We start from the raw sequence: 20,487 nt of genomic DNA, 5'->3' as shown, positions 1-20,487 counted from the left end.
GAGATTGGTAACCAGCTTGGAGGGGATGATTGTATTAAATGCCGAACTGTAGTCAATGACTAACAGCCTGACATATGAGTTTTTGTTGTCCAAGTGGACCAGAGCGGAGTGCAGAGCCAGCGATATCGTATCCACCGTTGATCTGTTGTGGCGGTAGTCGAACTGCAGTGGGTCCAGGTTTTTGTCGAGGTATGAGTTAATTTGCGCCATGATCAGCCTCTCAAAACACTTCATCACCACAGACGTTAGTGCCACTGGTCGATAGTCATTGAGGCATGTCACTGTGCTTTTCTTGAGCACCGGTATTATTGATGATCTTTTAAAGCAGGTGGGAACCTCAAACCTCAGAAGTGAGAGCTTGAAAATGTCCGTAAAAACTCCAGCCAGTTGGTCCGCACAGGTTTTCAGAACACGAGCGGGTATACCATCGGGTCCAGGCGCTTTCTGAGGGTTCACCCTTCTGAAGGATTTTCTGACGTCGACCTCTGTGACTGACTGAAATACCATCATGTCAAATGGGGGCTCGGGAAGGCACATCAGTATTTTCCCTATCAAAGCGTGTGTAAAACGCATTGAGCTCGTCAGGGAGTGATGCTTCGCTGATATTTGAGCTGCCTGATTTTGCCTTGTAGAAAGTGATGGCTTTCAATGCATTTTCTCTAATCATTCTTGGAATTTGAGTACAATATCTCTCGCAAAACAACCACTGAAGCTTGGGTCTGTCATTTCTGTTCTTTAGGGGCTTGTTGAGCAGTTGCAAGTAGGATCCCAGGCTAACCACCTTTGTTTTCTTCCTGAGAAATCCTGTAATTTTAGGTAATTTACCATGCTAATTTACCAGATTGCGTTACACATCCCACGTAGTGCTGTCCCACAGCTAGCTTCAAATGTGTTGTGTTTTGCCAAATGATGACAATTATAGATAATTCTACTCCATTTTGCATTTAATTTTTGCATGTCTTTTTCAGATTACCGTTTAAATCCAGTTCTGAGGAAGGCTTGCAAGGCTGATATCCCTAAATTCTGCCAGTCCGTTTTAAACACTGTAAAAGATGGCAAAGAACTGGAGGGACAGGTCGTCTCCTGTCTGAAAATGAAATACGCTGACCAGGTACTGAAAGGACAGGTGGGCCACAGAAAAGACAGTTCAGCTGAATTGCATTTTGCCTATTTCTCATTCTCTTTTCTCCCCCTCTCCCACCCCGACCCCCATTGTTGCATTCCAAGGTAAGGAAATGTACCTATCGTTAGACACCTAATGTTTTGATTATTTTGGCAATGCTTTGAGCCATTTGTTACCAGTTTTTAGAGAACCTGAAGGTTTACAGCACAGGAGTGATTTGAATCATTTATTTTAACTATTCAAGAGGTACAAGCAGAAAACCCCCCAAGATTTTTGCCAATTGGTGATCTTCTGGGAAAAGAAGAAAACGTTAGAACAAAATGAAATTGAGATAATTAAATGGATGTGTTCATGGACATTTTATCCTGATACAACCTATCAGAAATAAAATGAATAATGGTCAGCAGCTGGAGGACATACCTGTATGTCTGGAGTTAAAGTTTCTGCTAAAAGAAATGGACTTGCACTTTCAGGGAACCACTGTGGGTATGATAGGCCAGGTAGCAACCTCCATTGTGAAGTTCTAACCAGTATCTAGACTTATTGCATATTTGCAACTGTGGGCTTGATCAGTGAGTGGAGGGAAGCTGAATACAGAGGTGTAGTCAACGACTTTGTTGAGTGGTATGGGCTAATTTACCTGCAGCTCAACACCGACAAGACTAAGGAGTTAGTGATGGACTTTAGGAGGAGAGGAACGCTCCTGTGCCCTGTCTCCATCAAGGGTGTGAATGTGTAGTTTACCAAGGAGTACATGTACATGTACATCATTGTACATGTATAGAGTCCAGGGAGTCCAGGAACGTGGTGGCACTATATAAGAAGGGACAGAACCGTCTGTACTTTCTGAGGAGGCTTCACTCGTTCAACGTCTGCAGTAAGATGTTGCAGATGTTCTATCCATCGGTGGTGGCCAGTACTATCTTCTTCACTGTTGTGTGCTGGGATAGCAGGGCAAAAGCCATGGATGCCAACAGAATTAACAAGTTCGTCAGGAAGGCTGGCCCCATCCTGGCGGTGGAGTTGGATTTACTGGAGATGGTCTTGGAGTGGAGGAAGCTTCTGAAACTGCAGAGTATCTAGGACAATACAGCTCAACCCCTCCATGACACACTGGTCAACCTGAGGAGCACCTTCAGCAATAGACTGGTTCTACCAAGATGCAGCAGAGAACACCACAGGAGATCCTTTTCCCCTGCGGCTATCAAACTGCACAACCCCTCCCCTTTCTGTCGTGGGGTAGACTGGCTCCAAATAATTTCCATTTAATTTCAATCCTTAATAAAGAGGGAAGTGAAGTTCTTGGAAACCTTTTGTGGTTATTTTCTGAATAACTACAGCATTGCCTGCCTCCTCCTTACTTTGACCCTTTGACTGCAAGTTCTCTTCTCCTCCCTACTTTTCTGACTCTATACTCTATACTTATAAATGCTTGATTATAACAATTAACCTTCTTTCAATCCCACTCCTTGTTATTTTTAATCCTTAATCTAGTATCTTCTCCCACATCCTGAATGTTTTATTTTTCACCTGTTCAGTCTCATCCCGTTACCAATACCTCCGCTACCAATGTTTCTTTATCTAAGTACAGTGTGCTTAACTTTATCTGCAGCAAGTAATAATTTAATTGTTCTGGTGCATATAACCATTAAACACTAGTCTCTTGATGTTCTTCCCCCTACATCTACCTGTTTTTCAACTATCCCTTGTTAGTTTGTTCCTTGTTAATTTAATTAATGTTTTGTCGCTGGTTTTGTACTTGAAGCACTTTCAACTCGTCTACTACTTGGTAACCTGACCTTCAGTTTACACACTCCTTCAGTATAACATTTCCTGCTTCAATATATTCTTTGCAGTTAAAATTGTTTTTGACCTAATTGTCTTATCATGTTTTGTTTTTTGACTTAGTGCCATTTTAGTAAGTCAATATATAATGCAGTTGCTTTAACAGTCTTTGAAATCATTACTATAGTAACGACTAAGACACTAAGATATATTAGAAACATGAGCCTTTTTATTTAAAATATTACATTAGTTGCTTAAACTACAATCTGCTGGATCCATGACCATTCTATTTTTATCTATCTCAGAAATTTAATAATGGTATTAGTTAAGTTTTCATATTTTGCTCTGAGGCTCCCTATTGCAATACTTTATCTGCTCTGGTCTCAGCTGTTGTTCAGCTGTGGATTGCACACATTGATAAAACTGGTGTTTGTTGCCCATCCCTACATGCGATTACAGAGATGATGAGTAGTCAGCTTTGTGTTTATTGAGTATGTACTGGCCACCTTCAGCCTTGAAAAAGAAGAGTTGAAGTTCGGGTTTACATTATATTGATTGAATGCAAGCATTTTCCACATTGTATAAGTTTGTGTAATTTCCAAAATGCATTTTGCGTTCAAACAAAGCAATGCAGCTTATGATCAACATTGAGATTGTTTCAAGATGTTCCGACAAAATAATAGAGTGGCACCTATAATGAGTTTGTCATGAAAGATTATGGAGCTACTACATTGGCTCTTTCCCCACTACACACTGCCTCTCCTCAGCATGCTTCTGCACTTACTGTTCATTTCAGATTTCAACATTCTGTTTCATATTTTCTTAATACCCCATTATTTCATGCAAACAAGGATTTCAGCTCACAAATTCATTTGTCAATTCCAGGCAGATTTTTTTACTGTTTGACATGTTCTTTTGTTTGCAGAGACTACGTTGAGCAAATAACTGCTATTAAGTGAAATACACATGGATCTAATTGTTGTGTATCACAAAGTAGTTAGCAAGTATGTTCAACAAGTAGTTAAGGAGACAAACAGCATTCTTGCCTTCATTGCAAAGGAGTTGGAGTTTAAAGCAGGATGATTTTATTGCAATTGCACAGGATGGCGGTGAGGCTGGAATACAGTTTTGTGTATCAAAATTGTGATATTGGAGGTAGTATAAAGTAGATTTGCCAGGCTAATTCCTGAGATGAGAAAGTTGTCTGACCAAGAGAGATTAGTTTGGGCCTGTATTCCTTGGAGATTAGAGGTGATCTTGTTCAAAGATGCAAGATGCTGAGGGGGTTTGTTGGTCCATCTTTGGGGTGTTTTTTATTGAACAAGTCGACATAACTATAAATTATGGGCCGATCATTTAAAACTGATAGAAACTACTTGGAGATGGTAGTGGATCTCTAGGATTCTGCACCCTGAGGGTAGTGGAAGTTGGATCATTGGAAGTATTTAAAGTGAAAGTCGGTAAATATTTGATAGATCGACCAATTAGTGACATGTAGAGAAATGACAGAGAAGATGGGTTTGAGGCCGGCATAGATCAGCCATGATCACATTAAATGGTTGGGCAGATTTGAAGGGCTTGATGGCCTACTCCTCCTCTGTGTTGTGTTCAAGGAAAGCTGCTTGTTATCTGACATTTTATGAGCAAAATATCTTAATGTCAATTAGACAGAATAGCTGTCTATGTTAATGATAACTTCCCTCCCTGTTAATTTGAAAATGATGAATGCACAGCTAAGTTTAAAACCTGTTTAAAAGTGCTTATTAAGTCAAGGTATAATTACAGAAGGCAGCGAAGCGGGGGGAGGGGGGGGGGGGGTGGGTGGGTAGGTAGGTGGGAGGATGTGGGTGGGGGGTGTGGTGGCTGGGTGGGAGGATGTGGTGGGGGGGGTGGGGGGAGGAGAAAGGAGGGAAAAAAATCAACATTTGCCAAAATTTACTTTGTAAACTTAGGTTTGATTTAAAACTGATTTTTTAGTTAATCTCCCAACAAGAGTGTTTGAATGTTACTGTGTTAAAGTGACTGAGCTCCATTTAATCTTGTTTTTGCCAGCGTTTGTCTTCAGATTGTGAAGATCAGATCCGTGTGATTATCCAAGAGTCTGCTTTGGACTACAGGCTGGATCCTCAGTTGCAGATCCACTGCACTAAAGAGGTAGGTTGAGCTCAGGACAACACAGTGACCCCTGAAAAGGATGTGACGATTAGGGGCAACTAGTGTGGTTGGTGAAAATAGTGACTGGGACAAAGGGGGATTGCATGAGATGAAGGATATAATTATGATGATGCTGTGAATTGCCTTTAATGTTGCAGATTAACACGTTGTGCGGAGAGGAGGCGGCAGCACAAGAGCAGACTGGCCAGGTAGAGGAGTGTCTGAAAATCAACCTGCTGAAGATTGCACGAGAGGCCTGCAAAAGGGTAAGGTTATCTATAATACATTGTTAGGTTTAAAACAATATTATAAAATAATTTCAGAAATAGATGAGCAAAAGGATAAGTACAGTTTCACAGATCATAAAAATTAGTCATAAGTTAAACAATACAAATTTCAAGCATTGCACGGGGGTTCGTGCTTTAAAAAATAGATTTTGAAAGCAGGGAAGTTATAAAAACAGAATGGTCGTTATACCTTGACTGAGGAAGTGCGTTCTGGTACATATTGTAAGAAGCCTAAAGATTCTGATAAATGTACAAAACATATCTGCAAAGATGAAACAAGAACTACAATGTTATAGTTTAAAAAAAAAGAAACCAAATAGACAGCTGGCTATTTTCTGCAGAAATGAAAGCTGAGAGATGAAGTGAGAATTTTTTTTTTTTTTTTCTTACTGGGATTTGATCACGTGTAAGGATAAAGATGTTTCTAAAACCAAAGTTCATTGTGCTTTTTAAAAATAAATCCAGTGTAGATAAATTTATTTTAAAATCTTCAAATTAATGTTATGCATCTATCTAAAGTTACTATCTCAAGCACTATTTTCAATTGTGGAATAGATGCATTTGAGAGCAAGCCAGTTATCTACACAAGGAAGAATAGAATAAAACATTAATAGTTAGCTGAAGAAAGCTTAAAATAGCCCTTTGAGCCAAAACATGCTACGTGAAGTAGTCACTTATTGAGCTATAAATACCATGAATGCATTGTAATGTTTCAAATATCATAAATTGGGTGGATGAACCTGAGGACTGGTTTGTGCTTGTCATATTCATGTGTTATCGTACAATGCAGAAACATAGCTACTGTTTATAATTTTCTCTACAATTAAGGTATCCCTAAAACTCACCATGTGGATTGTACATGTCATGGCCTTCCTTGAAATTGATGGATGGATTGTTTGTTCCTTTCTGGTCTTGACAGTGCATGCAAGATGACAAATGGAATGTAATGTGGAAAAATGTGATCATCCGGCATTTATGCTTTGGTGATTTCTCATGCAATCAGCAAAAAAAACTCTAAAATATTAAACAATTTTAACTCGTGACTTTTATTTCAAGTGTCATACCAAATGGGTATGACACGAAAGTCAGTATTTAAAATTGTTTAATATGCTTTAGAAATTTTTGTTGATTGCCTAAGAATTCCCAAAGCAAAATACCAGAAACTTTGTTTATTTACATTTATACATAAGAGCAGTGCATTTATAGGCTGGTTAGAAGTAACGTCCTTTTTGAAGGTTTGGCATTTCTTGTGATGGGGAATACGGTCATTTGTTTGATGATTTATTATGTTGTATTTTGCACTGTTTAGCTTTAAAATATAGAATTGCATTGTTATTTCAAAAGCGAAGGAGATATAGTTTGACAATGTATTTAAAGATTTATTCAGAGAGTTCATGTGTGAGATGTGCCATAATGTTTGAGATATTCTCATGCAATCAGTACCACCTACTCCTCTTCCCCTTCCCCATAGATGCTCAATGGCTAAGAGCAAACTGTACTTATGGTGAAGGGTGTGCAACAGAGATTCACCAGATGTATTCCTGGGATAGTTCAATGAGGGGCAAACATACATGGCCTATAACTGTCTGGAGTTTAGAATTGAGTAGGTTTCTCTTTGAAGAATTATTATGTGGTTTAACAGGATAGAGACAGAGTTAATGTTTCTCCTAACTGAAACCAGTCGTCACAATCTCAGCATATGAGCTCACTCAAACGCCTTCATTTGGAGTGTAGTATTTCTTTGGATTTCCACCCAATTTTTTTAAATCTGAGGAAATCAAGTGCTAAGGAAAAGGATCGACAGTGGTCTTATTGAATGGCAGAGCAGCTAAGAGGAACTGAATGACCTTTAGGTTAGTAATCAGTAATTCACTTTAGAGGTACGGTGTGAAAATGGGCCCAGCCCACCAAGTCTGTACCGACCAGTGCTCACCCTGTACACTAGCATTATCCTACACACTAGGGACAATTTACAATTAACAGAAGTCAATTCACTTGCAAACCTGTACGTCTTTGGAGAGTGAGAAGATACCAAATGCACACGGTGACAGGGAGAACAAACTGTACAGTTAACACCCGTAGTCAGACCAACTATAGTTCTCGTTTTTCCTATATTGCTGTTTACAATCTCTTGCATGTGACTGGAGAAAATGCTTGCTTTTGTTTTATGTAATGTTATGATGTTTTGTCCTGTAGGAGGTGCTGAACATGTTGCAAGAGAGCAAAGCTGACATCTTCGTGGACCCTGTGCTTCATGCAGCCTGCGGCCTAGATATCAGGCACCATTGTGCTTCAATCCTTCCTGGCAAAGGACGCCGTAAGTGAACAGTGGGAGGAGAACGGGGGTTGAGAGAGTGTGCAATATTGTAACTAGTCAACAGAATTGGTGTTGTGCTATAAGGGTGATGAGGGGTCGGGGGGGAAAGGGATTTGAAGGAACATTTTTAAGCTACCATATTGCTCTCTGCCAAGTGACTCTGCCAGGTGGGTTGAGTGCAGATTATTTCCCACTGGTATGATGAGATTCCCTTTAGATGTGAAGGTGGATTGTTAGAAATGAGTAAGAAGGGCGGCGCAGTTGAGCAGCGGTAGCGTTGCTGCCTTACAGCGCTTACAGCGCCAGAGATCCGGGTTCGATTATGGCTACAGGTGCTTGTCTGTACGGAGTTTGTACGTTCTCTCCATGATCGCGTGAGTTTTCTCTGAGAACTTCCGTTTCCTCCTACACTCCAAAGACATACAGGTTTGCAGGTTAATTGGCTTTGGTATAATTTTTTTTTTTTTGTTAATGTCCTAGTATAGGATAGTGTTAATGTGCGGGGATCGTTGGTCGTTGCGGACTCGGTGGACCGAAGGGCCTGTTTTTGCTCTGCATCTCTAATCTAAAACGCTACCTGGCAGATCCTGATGCTGATACTGGCAGAAATGTGTCCATTTGATTCCATACAGGCATTATAAAAACCCTCCCCTTTATAGCATGCAGCCATTGGACAGTTGGTGGCTCATTTGCCTCTGATTCAGAAGATTCGCAATCTGGAAACTTGAATAGATAAATGTAGGCTAACACTTGGGTGTAGTATTGAGTGTTTGCTGAGGAGCTGCTATCATTTGGGTGAGATGCACGTATTAATGTGTGTTTAAGAATCGTAATCTACTACTACCTAACTGCACCAATACAGAGGGAAAATAATCATTTGGTTATCATTTTACTGTGTGTGTGTGTGTGTGTGTATGCTTTGCTGCTCCTTTCCTTCTTTAAAAAGCTTAATTTTTAAAACGCATGTCATTTGCTATAAAGTCTCTTCTTGGACATTGTAATGAAAATTAATATTTAAATGTGACAATGTAACACTACTGTTGAAAGGTATTGGTAAACATTAAACAATGCAGTCCTTATGGGGTATTGACACATTAAAGATGAAAGAACAATGATTTACGTGTGATGGGGATACGTGTGATTTGGAGGGGATTTTGCAGGTTGAAACATTCCCATGCACCTACTGCCTTGGCAGAGATTGCCTATTAGAACTAGGAGTGGGTAGACGTTAAGATATCTGGCCTGTAGTCACCTCTCTTTTTCAAAAATTGCTTTTCTATTTGTAGTTTTTGCATTCTCTGGGACCCACCCAGAGTCTAGGGAATTTTGTGAGATTACGCCTTTCTCTGCTGCCACATTAACACCCAAAGATGTGGACCATCAGGTCCAGGGAACATATTGAACATTAGCCACCTTGGTTTGCCTAGTACCTTTTCTCTAGTAATAATTTGTTCATGTATCTTCCTCCTTATGGGCAATTAATTATCTATTATTATTGGATATTTGTAGTGTCCTTTATTATATGAAGACTGAATCTAAAGACCATTTTTATTTTAGCTCTTATGTTTGTGTTAAACCGCCGAAGCTCCTATTGTGTGTTTTTATATTATTTGCTAGTTTAACCTCATAATCTGTTATGCCTCTATATAATTTTTTTGTTATTGTTTGTATTTTTCTAAAATATTCCCAATCTTTTGGCCTACCACTAATATTTGCAAAATGATATTCTTTTAATCTTATACAATTCTGGACTATTATCAGACATGTGGCAGTTGGAGCAGCAGCTGTGATGTTACACAGCAGGTAGAATTTTGAGAAAAGAATCTAGAAACAAATCTCGTTCTTTCAACTAACCATTTTCTCCGGGGATGCTGCCTGGCCTGGTGACTTGAGGGCCTGTCCCACTGTACGAGGTAATTCAAGAGTTCTCCCGAGTTTCCCATGATTCGAACTCGGAGAATTACGGTAATAGCCATTCGTAGGTACTCGGGGCTCTCGTGTACATTTTTCACAGTGCTGAAAAAACTTCACGAGTTACCGTGTTTACCGAAGACCTGCCGTTAGCATTACGAGCCGCTACGAGACATCCACGAGCTCCAACGTAGCCGCTACGTACATTCTACGTACTTACCACGAGTTTGATTTTTTTAAAACTCGGGAGAGATCTTGAATTACCTCGTACAGTGGGACAGGCCCTTTACTCCAACATTTTGTGTCTATCTCAGTATTTCTACATTGTCGTGCCTTTCATCTTGAATCTATACTCCATAAGGACTGCAATGTTTAATGTTTACCACTACCTTTCAACAGCAATGTTACATTGTCACATTTAAATGTTAGGAGGAAAGCAGAAGGTTGGACTAGGAAGAATCAAATTCTGATTTGAGAAGACCAGGCTGAAAGGATGGGTCTGTGGAGATACAGTGCAAAGGGTATAACATTCAGTGCAGGATAAAGTGTGATAAAAATAGTTCATGAGTCTCCAATTAGGTAAATGGGAGGTCATGACCTCATTGGCTGGTGGGAGGTCAGTTCAGTTGCTGGATAACAGCTGGGAAAAAACTGTCCCTGAATCTGGAGGTATGCGTTTTCCAATCTCGACCTCTTGCCTAAGAGGGGAGAAGAGGGAGTAATTGGAGGGGGAAAAGCTTGTTTTGTGTGCTATCCAGTCAAATGAATGCTATTCATGAGTGCAATCATACCCGAGTAAGAGTAAAACGATTGTAAGTAGATTCTCTTTTGGAAGTGGCCATGTTGCAATGCAAATTTGCAGAAAAAGTCTGATCTTGGCCTAAATATATGCATTTTCTAGTTTCTCACTTTAAGACTCAGTGTCTTGGTGGTGCTGGGTTGATGTAAGGTTCAGCCTAGCTCCTTTTCACCATTGCTCCATTTAGTTGCCACAGGCTGCACTCAATCTGTTCGCAAACCCAGTTGGGTTTCCAATGGCTATTTACACAAACACCACAACCCAAAGTATTCCAGACATACAAGTTTGTAGGTAAATTGGCTTTGGTAAAATTGTAAATTGTCCCTAGTGTGAGTAGGATAGTGTTAATGTGCGGGGATTGCTGGGCAGCATGGACTTGATGGGCTGAAGGGCCTGTTTCCGCGCGGTATCTCAAAACTAAACTAAACCTGTGCACTCACACCGTCAATCGCTTCCAGCAGCCGCCCTCAACTTTCATGCACCGAGGTCGCCAAATCCCGCTTCCTGAACTGACCATGGAACCCCAGGACGCTTTCCAAGGGTGTGGATGGCGTCTTCATGAAACTTAGCTCCCACACCTTCGTTATATCGCACTGCAATATTATCAGCATCCATAGCTTCCCAGGTTTCTACATGTCTTGATGACAGCTCTACAATCGACAAATATTGTTGCTGACCTTGCTGTAGCTTAAGGCAATATTTTGTCTCAATTATTATAATGCTAAGAGAATTTGTAATTTTTAAGTTTAATTAAGATATCTTTAAATATTTGAAGCTTACATGACACTCCAAGCTTAAGATTAATGCCATTTTGTATTGGTTTCCTGTGGTTGACTCATTGAATGGTTTGATATTTATTGATTTTATTTTTAACTTCCACTAGAAATGTCATGTTTGCTCGAACAACTTGAAGATAAAACAGTGAGATTACAACCAGACTGCAAAAAGAGATTACAAGATCGTCAGGAAATGTGGAGTTATGCAGCAAAGGTAATGTGAATTGGTGCCTAGGTAAGGGGTGAGTAGTGTGCTGCTACACCAATACAGTGCCATCCACAATGTTTGGGACAAAGACCCATCATTTATTTATTTGCCTCTACTCCACAATTTGAGGTTCGTAATGGAAAAAAATCACATGTGGTTAAAGTGCACGTTGTCAGATTTTTAATAAAGGCCATTTTTATACATTTTGGTTTCACCATGCAGAAATTACTGCAGTATTTACATAGTTCCCCCCCCCCCTCCCCCATTTCAGGGCACCATAATGTTTGGGACACAGCAATGTCATATTTTGTATTTTGTTGCATATCCTTTGCATGCAATGACTGTTTGAAGTCTGCGATTCATGGACATCACCAGTTGCTGGGCGTCTTCCTGGGTGATGCTCTGCCAGTACTGTATTGCTGCCATCTTTAGCTTTTGCTCGTTTTGGGGGCTAGTCCCATTCAGTTTTCTCTTCAGCATATAAAAGGCATGCTCAATAGGGTGCAGATCGGGTGATTGACTTGGCCACTCAAGAATTTATCCTTTGTTTTAGCTTTGAAAAACTCCGTTGTTACTTCAGCAGTATGTTTGGGATCATTATCTTGCTGTAGAATGAACCGCCAGTTCTATAGCAATAAAAGTTTCCAAAGATGATGGAAAGACTGGAGGAAAGATTAGATGCTGAGAGCTCTCTCCTACCTGCATTATGGAGGCAATTCAACACACCTAGAGCAATTACAAACGCCTTTGAAGCCATGTGTCCCAAACATTATGGTGCCCTGAAATGGGAGGGGACTATTGTATAAACACTGCTGTAATTTCTACATTGTGAAACCAAAATGTATAAAAATGGCCTTTAATAAAATCTGACAGTGTGCACTTTAACCGCATGTGATCTCTTTCTATTACAAATCTCAAATTCTGGAGTACAGAGGCAACTAAATAAATGTTGGGTCTCTGTCTCAAACCCTATGGACGGCACTGTACATTTCTTGGGGTGTTGGGTGTAAATGCTCAGTGAAACATTCCACAATTAAACATACAAAAGCAACAAAAAATACTGCCAATGTCGGAATCTCATTGTTTGAGTTAAATGACTGAAGATACTCAACAGATTTATGGAGAGAATAAACAGGTTATGATACAGGTTGATGTATTACAATCAGACCTTTAAGTAACAGTGGAACTCTTCAATACCATCGGGCTTCAGTGGACCTTGACTATCGATGTTTACATGGACCGAAAACCACAGAACATTTCTGAAATGCATGGTCTTGCCAGGGAGTTATTTTTTCAGGTCTTAAAAGGTGGAGTTGTGGGTGGGTTGATTGTGAATAGGTCAACTCAAATGGCAGGAATTCTGAGAGTAATTTCACCACCTTTGGGATTAGTGCATTCCAAGGGGGGAGAAGGTGAAAAGCAGATCTACATGCAATTTCACATGTATTGCATTAGAATTTATGTTCGTAAAACTTTGTGCTCATCAAGAATCTGTTGCTTTTTATCATGGAATATCATCCTGTTTTTTTCCCCTTGTAGGTTGCCCCAGCTGAGGGTTTTGCAGACTTGGCCAATCAAGTTATGACATCTCCATCCAAAAATTACTTGATGGGCTTGTTGGCATTGGGAGTGTGCGTCCTATTTCTACTGGGCATGACCTGTGGTAGGATCACCAAACGAGTGGCACGGGTGCTGAAGGATAGGTAGAGCATGGTCCAAGCTGCTTTTGTACAGCCTCTGTATAGTCTCATTAAATAAGAGCAGCAGGTGTAATCCAGTCCTTTACACTTGCTCTCAGTTTGCTCTGCACCGATTTTGCCTGCAGAACAAATATGCGAACTAAAAGCTGCTGCTTCTGCTCCAGCAGGACTCCTCTCTTTAGTTTCCTGTAGACTTGGTTTTCTATGTATATCTGAATCACATTCACCCAGATCAGCAAGTCTTATTGGTAGCAGTCTAATCCAACAGAGATTCTCACCTGTAGGAAAGTTAACTGCCACAACTGGAATGATTCCAAAGAATTGCATCAGTTCAAGTAGATTGTAGGAAACTTTAGAAAAGTGGCTGCTTCAACTCTTGTGGTCTGTACAAAACAGTTTGATTTATTCAATTTTTATTAAAGATTGTTCATGCTTGCTTTAAGTGATGGTGAGGAAGAGAAAAACGGGCTATGATTCTGTCTTGTAAATTAAATTGTGTGCTGGTGATTTAAAGGGACCTGTCTGCAGAAAATAAATGTCAATGAGTTTTGAGACATTTGTTTGAACTTGAGCAGATAGGATGTGTCTATACACTTCAGAATTCATTATGCTACTACCATCTGCAGTTGGATCATCAATGAAGATAAGTGAGCCAGTACCTTCAGCAGCCATACATGCCCAGGCCATAACTACCCCACCACCATGTTTCTCAGATGAGGTGGTATGCTTTGGATCTTTGGCTGTTCCTTCTCTCCTCCATACTTTGCTCTTGCCATCACTCTGATACATCATCTATCTACAGGACATTTTTCCAGAACTGTGGTTGCCCTTTTACGTACTTCTTGGCAAACTGTAACCCGGCCATCCTATGTTTGCAGCTAGCCAGTGGTTTGCATCTTGCAGTGTAGCTTCTGTATTTCCGTTCATGAAGTTTTCTGCGGACAGTGGTCATTGTCAAATCCACACCTGAAGAATGTGACTGATCTGTCGGACTGGTGTTTGGGGATTTTTCTTTATTATTGAGAGAATTCTTCTGTCATCAGTTGTGGTGTTCCTCCTTGGCTTGCCAGTCCATTTGCGATTAGTAAGCTCACCAGTGCTCTTTCTTCTTAATGATATTCCAAACAGTTGATTTTGGTAAGCCTAAGGTTTGGCTGATGTCTCTCTAACAGTTTTATTCTTGTTTCTCAGTCTCAATATGGCTTATTTAACTTTCATTGGCACAACTTTGGTCCTCATGTTGATAAACAGCAAAAAACGTTTCCAATGATGATCGAAATACTAGGTGCTGGGAGCTCTCTTATACCAGCATTAAGGAGGCAATTAAACACACCTGAGCAATTACAAACGCCTGTGAAGCCATGTATCCCAAACATTATGGTGCCCTGAAATGGGATGGGGATGGGGGGGGGGGGGGGGGGGGGGGGGGGGGGGGGGACGGACTATGTATAAACACAGCTGTAATTTCTACATGGTGTAACCAAAATGTATAAAAATGCCCTTTAATAAAATCTGACAATGTGCACTTTAGCCACATGTGATTTTTTTTCTATTACAAATCTCAAATTGTGGAATACAGAGGCAACAGATGGGTCTTTGTCCCAAACATTATGGAGGGCACTGTACATTTCTTGGGGTGTTGGGTGTAAATGCTCAGTGAAACACAAAAACAACTGAAAATACTGCCAGTGTCGGAATCTCAATGTTTGAATAAAATGACTGAAAATGCTCAACAGATTTATGGAGAGAATAAACAAGTTATGATCGATGTATTACCATCCGAACTCCTCAATACCATCGGCCTTCAGTGGACCTTGACTTTCGATGCTCACTTGGACCGAATACCACAGTACATTTCTGAAATGCATGGTCTTGCCAGGGAGCTATTTTTTCAGGTCTTCAAAGGTGGAGTTTATGGGTGGGTTGATTGTGAATAGGTCAACTCAAATGGCTAGAATTCTGAGGGTAATTTCACCACCTTTGGGATTAGTGCATTCCTAGGGGGGAGAAGGTGAAGGTGAAAAAGCAGATCTACATGCAATTTCACATGTATTGCATTAGAATTTATGTTCATAAAATTTTGTGCTCATCAAGAATCTTGCTTTTTATCATGGAATATCATCCTGTTTTTTTCCCCTTGTAGGTTGCCCCAGCTGAGGGTTTTGCAGACTTGGCCTATCAAGTTATGACATCTCCATCCAAAAATTACTTGATGGGCTTGTTGGCATTGGGAGTGTGCGTCCTATTTCTACTGGGAATGACCTGTGGCAGGATCACCAAACGAGTGACACAGGAGCTGAAGGATAGGTAGAGCATGGTTCAAGCCTGCTTTTGTACAGCCTCTGTATAGTCTCCTTAAATAAGAGCAGCGGACGTAATCCAGTCCTTTACACTGGCTCGCAGTTTGCTCTGCACCAATTTTGCCTGCAGAACAAATATGCGAACTAAAAGCTGCTGCTTCTGCTCCAGCAGGACTCCTCTCTTTAGTTTCCTGTAGACTTGGTTTCCAATGTATATCCGAATCACGTTCACCCAGATCAGCAAGTCTTATTGGTAGCAGTCTAATCCAACAGAGATTCTCACCTGTAGGAAAGTTAACTGCCACAACTGGAATGATTCCAAAGAATTGCATCAGTTCAAGTAGATTGTAGGATACTTTAGAAAAGTGGCTGCTTCAACTCTTGTGGTCTGTACACATCGGATTGATTTATTCATTTTTTATTAAAGATTGTTCATGCTTGCTGTAGGTGATGGTGAGGAAGAGAAAACGGGCTTGTAAATTAAATTGTGTGCCAGTGATTTTAAGGGACCTGTCTGCAGAACATAAAGATTGAGCCACTCTTCTAAGGTGTCCACATGTATTCAGGCCAAATTCACTGTATATTTGAAATGTTTGGCATTGTGTAAATTGGTGGTCATTATTTTATTTGTATCCTGTGCTTTGAAGATTGGGTTTCTTTTGCAGCTCCAGTTTGTGTTCATTTTGTCACTTTATGCCCCAGGACTTTTTGAATTATGCCCCAAGGCTCATTAATTGATTCATTATATCCTGCACAATTTTTTCACAGCTCAATTTTGATCATGGTTCTCTGAAAAAAAAAAAAGGTTTTCTAGTGGGAAATAACCAGCCTAAAATTATTTTGTTTTAGGAGAATGTAATTTCATGAGGTGAATATTCACACACTGTTACAGCAGTGAATTGTGTGATTATATGGCATAAGCTACGATGTAAAGAATGAAACATATGATGTAAAATATTGCTGACTTGGAATCAATAGAAGTAAATTTCTGTGGCAGTGTATTTTGCCCATTCAAAAAAAAATCTGTTTGAACAAATGCCAAAATCTGCTAGCTGTTTGAACTTTTGTAGTTGTTTGAAATTCGTTTTACGCTGAGAGACTACTTGGTCATGAAGTTAGTGATCAGATAATAAACCAAATGCTTTAATCAGCCTCAGTCAGATTTGACAGGATCTCTGTTGGATGCACCCAAGGGTGCTACCAATGATCAAAACTATTTCATCAGACTGTTGTAAATCCCATCAGTTGCACAATGATCTAATTTGGCAATGTACATTTTAAATACTGATCTCTGACTGTTAACAGAAGTATCTCACACAATTATTTTTGCCCTATGTGTTGACTTTTCAGCCTTATTTATTGTTTACTAATAATTTTTAGCAGGGTCACAGCCTGCAACTGTCGACTCTTTTCTGTTGCCTTGTTTAAAGTTCTTGTGTGGATATACCTGGTCACTTTTGTGACTCCATCATGGTGAGAGGGTGACCTGCATGTTGCAGACATGGGATTATCATTTTTTTAAATTTCCTTTGTAGGGTGTTTAACATTTTTAATACAGATTATCTGTAGTGAAATTGTGTACAGGGGTGCTACAAGATGTTACCCTGTGTGTTGTACAGAGAAAACGCGGAAAAGTTGTGCATTGTTCTGCTGTAGGTGTCAATGTCACTTTGAAGTAAAATTTACAAACCAGGATTTGTAAACTTTTTTTCTGTGTATAAAATCCACTTTCTCAACGTAAAATATACTTGTTCCCAATCATGCTGTGTAATTTGAGATGTTAATGAAATCCTAACATACAGGCTCTTTGTTCTGTACAGATGAAATGGCAGAATTTATTAATAAAATGGTCTGCAGGTTTTTAAACTTTGTCCTTTCCCTTTGAGTCCTGTTCATTGTATTTATTTGCCAAAGTTGTATTTTAGTGGGTTTGAACTGTTTCTGGGTAAGTTATCTGAAATAAAAGCAAAATTCTAGAAACACTCAGGCTACAACTGTGGAAAGAGATGTGGTTGACGATTTACATTGGAAGTTCTTTTTGGGAGCCAGTGCTTTGTGTTTTTATTTCAGATTTCTAGCCACTGCCATATTTGGTTTTCATAAGTTGATCTGACTTTTGATTTGCTGGTGTTGAGGGGTCCTTTCATTCCTTTGGGTTGTTCATGCAGTTGAGCGTCCTCCTCACAAGTAAACTTGGGCATGTTACTCCTAGTTATCCGCAATCTAACAATTGGTAAAATCACTTGGAAAATAGAGATATAAGAAACTGCAGATGCGGGAATCTTGAGCAAAACAGTGTTGGAGGAACTCAACGGGTTAGACAGCATCTGGGCAGGAACCCTTTTTCAGACTGATTGGAAGGGGGGGGGAGAACACTGGAAAAGAGGTGTGGATGGGATAGAACCTGACGTGATAGTTGGATACAGTGAGGGGGATTTGATAGGTGGATCGATGACAATATGTGGCTTGGTGTAAAGGAGACAAAAGGGAGCAGAGGAGTGAAATGTAAAGCTGGAGGGAGGGATGTGGGAGCAAGGAGAGGGGAATGTGGGAACAAGTAAAAGAAGGGGAATGGAGTGGGGTGATTGTGGAGAGAGGAGGTGAAAGATGTTGGGAGCACCCGGGGGTGGGGACCCAGGATGTTGGATTGATGAAAAGGTTGGTGTTTTCTGCAGGAGGCACTGAGTTAGAAGTAGGTGGTTGTGCGGTATCTATTGGCTTGATTTGCATCTGCAGCTGCAGCATAATGCATCCAGAATACATTTAAAAATAATTTCCCTCTGCCCTGACTGACACCACAGATGTTCCAAATCTTTCAGTTCAAATTTAGTTTAATGGTTTATAGTTCTGATGAAACTGGATAAGTTAAGTGTGCAAATGTCGCTAAATTGCCTGCCTACGCAGGAGCATATAGTGCAGAATGTATTGCTTTATTAGTGATTAGGCTTGGCAGTATAATAAACTACTTTCAAAAGATAAATTGGAATTAAAATTATAGTGGATTTAAAATTACCCTTTGGATACATTGCATGATACAACTTCAGTTCACCCACATTAAAATCTCAAATCTACATGCTAATCGTGGGGGCTGACTACACTGTTTTATTTAAATTAGGGTCGAGTGTCCTGATTATGTATGAAAATGCTTCTAGATGGTTGTTTAATTTGGATTTTGATGTTTAGGTTAAATGTGTTTCTATCTCATCCCCATACAAATGTTGAAAGGCATGAAGTTTCTAATCTAGCATAAATCCGGACCAGTTACAAAACACTGGTAAATTGGGGGTATTTCTGTGTAAATACCAATTTATTGTTAATCTTAATGGGTCCACAACATCCCCATCTATGTGTAGACTATTTTCAAACAAGGTCGCATCATTGCCCTACAACTATTCTCAGTATTTCACGTTGCAATATTGCACCCAATCTCCATCAAGTTTTCTGCTGCAGAAAAAAACATGGGAAACAGTTCAATCTAAATGATCTCCAATTCAAAATCTCAAAACGGAATGCAAAGAAAAACCTGTAACCAACACACTAGTAAGCCTTGCATCAGTGGTGGATAAATTACTGAAGGGGACTTTTAGAGCAATGATCTACATGCATTTGTAAAACCTAGGACTGATTAGGGATAATTGGCCTGGTTTTGTGTTGAATTTAAAAGGGACTGAAGCACAGCTTCTGCACACGGGATGGTACATGTACAGAACAAGCTGCCTGAGAACGTGGTAGAGGCAGGTGCAATTCTGATATTGAAGACACGTGGATAGGTACTGTACATGGATAGGAAATGTTTGGAGGGATATGGGACAGTTGCAGTCAAGTGAGATGAGTTTGGTTAGGCAATTAGATTCAAGATTCAATTTAATTGTCATTTGGACCCCTTGAGGTCCAAACGAAATGCCGTTTCTGCAGCCATACATTACAAACAAATAGACCCAAGACACAACATGATTTACATAAACATCCATCACATCGCTGTGATGGAAGGCCAAAAAAACTTCTCTCTCCACTGCACTCCCCCCCCCCCCCCCCCCCCCCCCCCCCCCCCCCCCCCCCCCCCCCCCCCCCCCCTGTGTCAAAGTCAAAGCCCCCGGCTGGCGATGGCGATTGTCCCGCGGCCATTATAGCCACGCCGGGTGGTGCGAGGTAGCACACCGGGTCTTGGTGTTAGAGCCCCCGGCGTGCGCTCGCAGAGTCCCGCGGCCATTCCAAGCCGCGCGGGGCGGTGATGTCAGGCCCCGCTCCAGGAGCTCTTCGACCCCGCAACTCGGGCGGGAGAAGTCGCCGTTGCGAGAGCCTTGAAAAGCGGTCTCCCTCCAGGGACCCGCGGGCTCCCGGTGCCGCCGTCCGCCAGACCTGCAGTTGCAGCCTCCGAATCTCCGGAGGTCGGGCCGCAGCAGCAGCAGCGCTCCACCACCGCTCCACCCGCTCTGGACTCGGCCAGCTCCACGACGGTGAGGTGAGTCGTCGGCACCAGAGTCCCCGGTCTTCTCCTGTTGGAGGCCGCTCCTCGTTGCAGCCCCAACGACAACGGAGACCCGACAAGAAAAGGTTGGGTCTCCCGTGCAGGGAGAGATTTAAAAGCTACCCCCTCCCTCACACCCCACCCCCCCACACACACGCCACAACAAAAAAGAACAAAAGCTACATAGAAACATAGACAAAAAAATAATAAAAACGCAGACGGGCTGCAGAGGCCGCTGCTGACGAGAGTCGTGCCGCCTACCGGGATAGCTAACGTTGGTTGGCATGAATAGGTTGGGCCAAAGGGGTTGTTTTGTGCTGTATGACTATTTCATTTATTGAGCTGTGCATTACATGATGCTTGGACGTGTGTATTCAGAGTTAAACTGAAACATAGAAAATAGGTGCAGGAGGAGGCCATTCGGCCCTTTGAGCCAGCACCGCCATTCATTGTGATCATTGCTGATCGTCCCCAATCAATAACCCGTGCCTGCCTTCTCCCCATATCCCTTGATTCCACTAGCCCCTAGAGTAACTCTCTCTTAAATCCATCCAGTGATTTGGCCTCCACTGCCCTCTGTGGCAGGGAATTCCACAAATTCACAACTCTGGGTGAAAACGTTTTTTCTCACCTTGGTCTTAAATGGCCTCCCCTTTATT

The 20,487-nt window shown here is 41.1% G+C and overlaps 1 protein-coding gene across 5 annotated transcripts in view; it reads left to right on the top strand.

The window, feature by feature from the left end:
- Positions 1–17,226, top strand: part of LOC129705173 (Golgi apparatus protein 1-like) — a 90,922-nt gene extending 73,696 nt beyond the window's left edge. Inside the window, exons 21-27 of one of the 5 annotated variants that reach the window (XM_055648629.1) lie at positions 969–1,111; positions 4,961–5,062; positions 5,221–5,328; positions 7,546–7,666; positions 11,260–11,366; positions 12,900–13,063; positions 15,204–17,226. In XM_055648629.1, coding sequence (XP_055504604.1) covers positions 969–1,111; positions 4,961–5,062; positions 5,221–5,328; positions 7,546–7,666; positions 11,260–11,366; positions 12,900–13,063; positions 15,204–15,249 — 791 coding nt within the window. In that variant the 3' untranslated portion in view covers positions 15,250–17,226. Of the gene's footprint in view, positions 1–968; positions 1,127–4,960; positions 5,063–5,220; positions 5,329–7,545; positions 7,667–11,259; positions 11,367–12,899; positions 13,064–15,203 lie in introns of all 5 variants that reach the window. The other 4 variants (XM_055648628.1, XM_055648632.1, XM_055648631.1 and 1 more) reach the window with 4 other exon arrangements.
- The last annotated feature ends 3,261 nt before the right edge of the window (positions 17,227–20,487 follow it).

This window comes from Leucoraja erinacea, chromosome 17, assembly GCF_028641065.1.
Source record: "Leucoraja erinacea ecotype New England chromosome 17, Leri_hhj_1, whole genome shotgun sequence".
Lineage (NCBI taxonomy): Eukaryota > Metazoa > Chordata > Chondrichthyes > Rajiformes > Rajidae > Leucoraja > Leucoraja erinaceus.
This window is presented reverse-complemented; position numbering and strand designations above follow the sequence as displayed.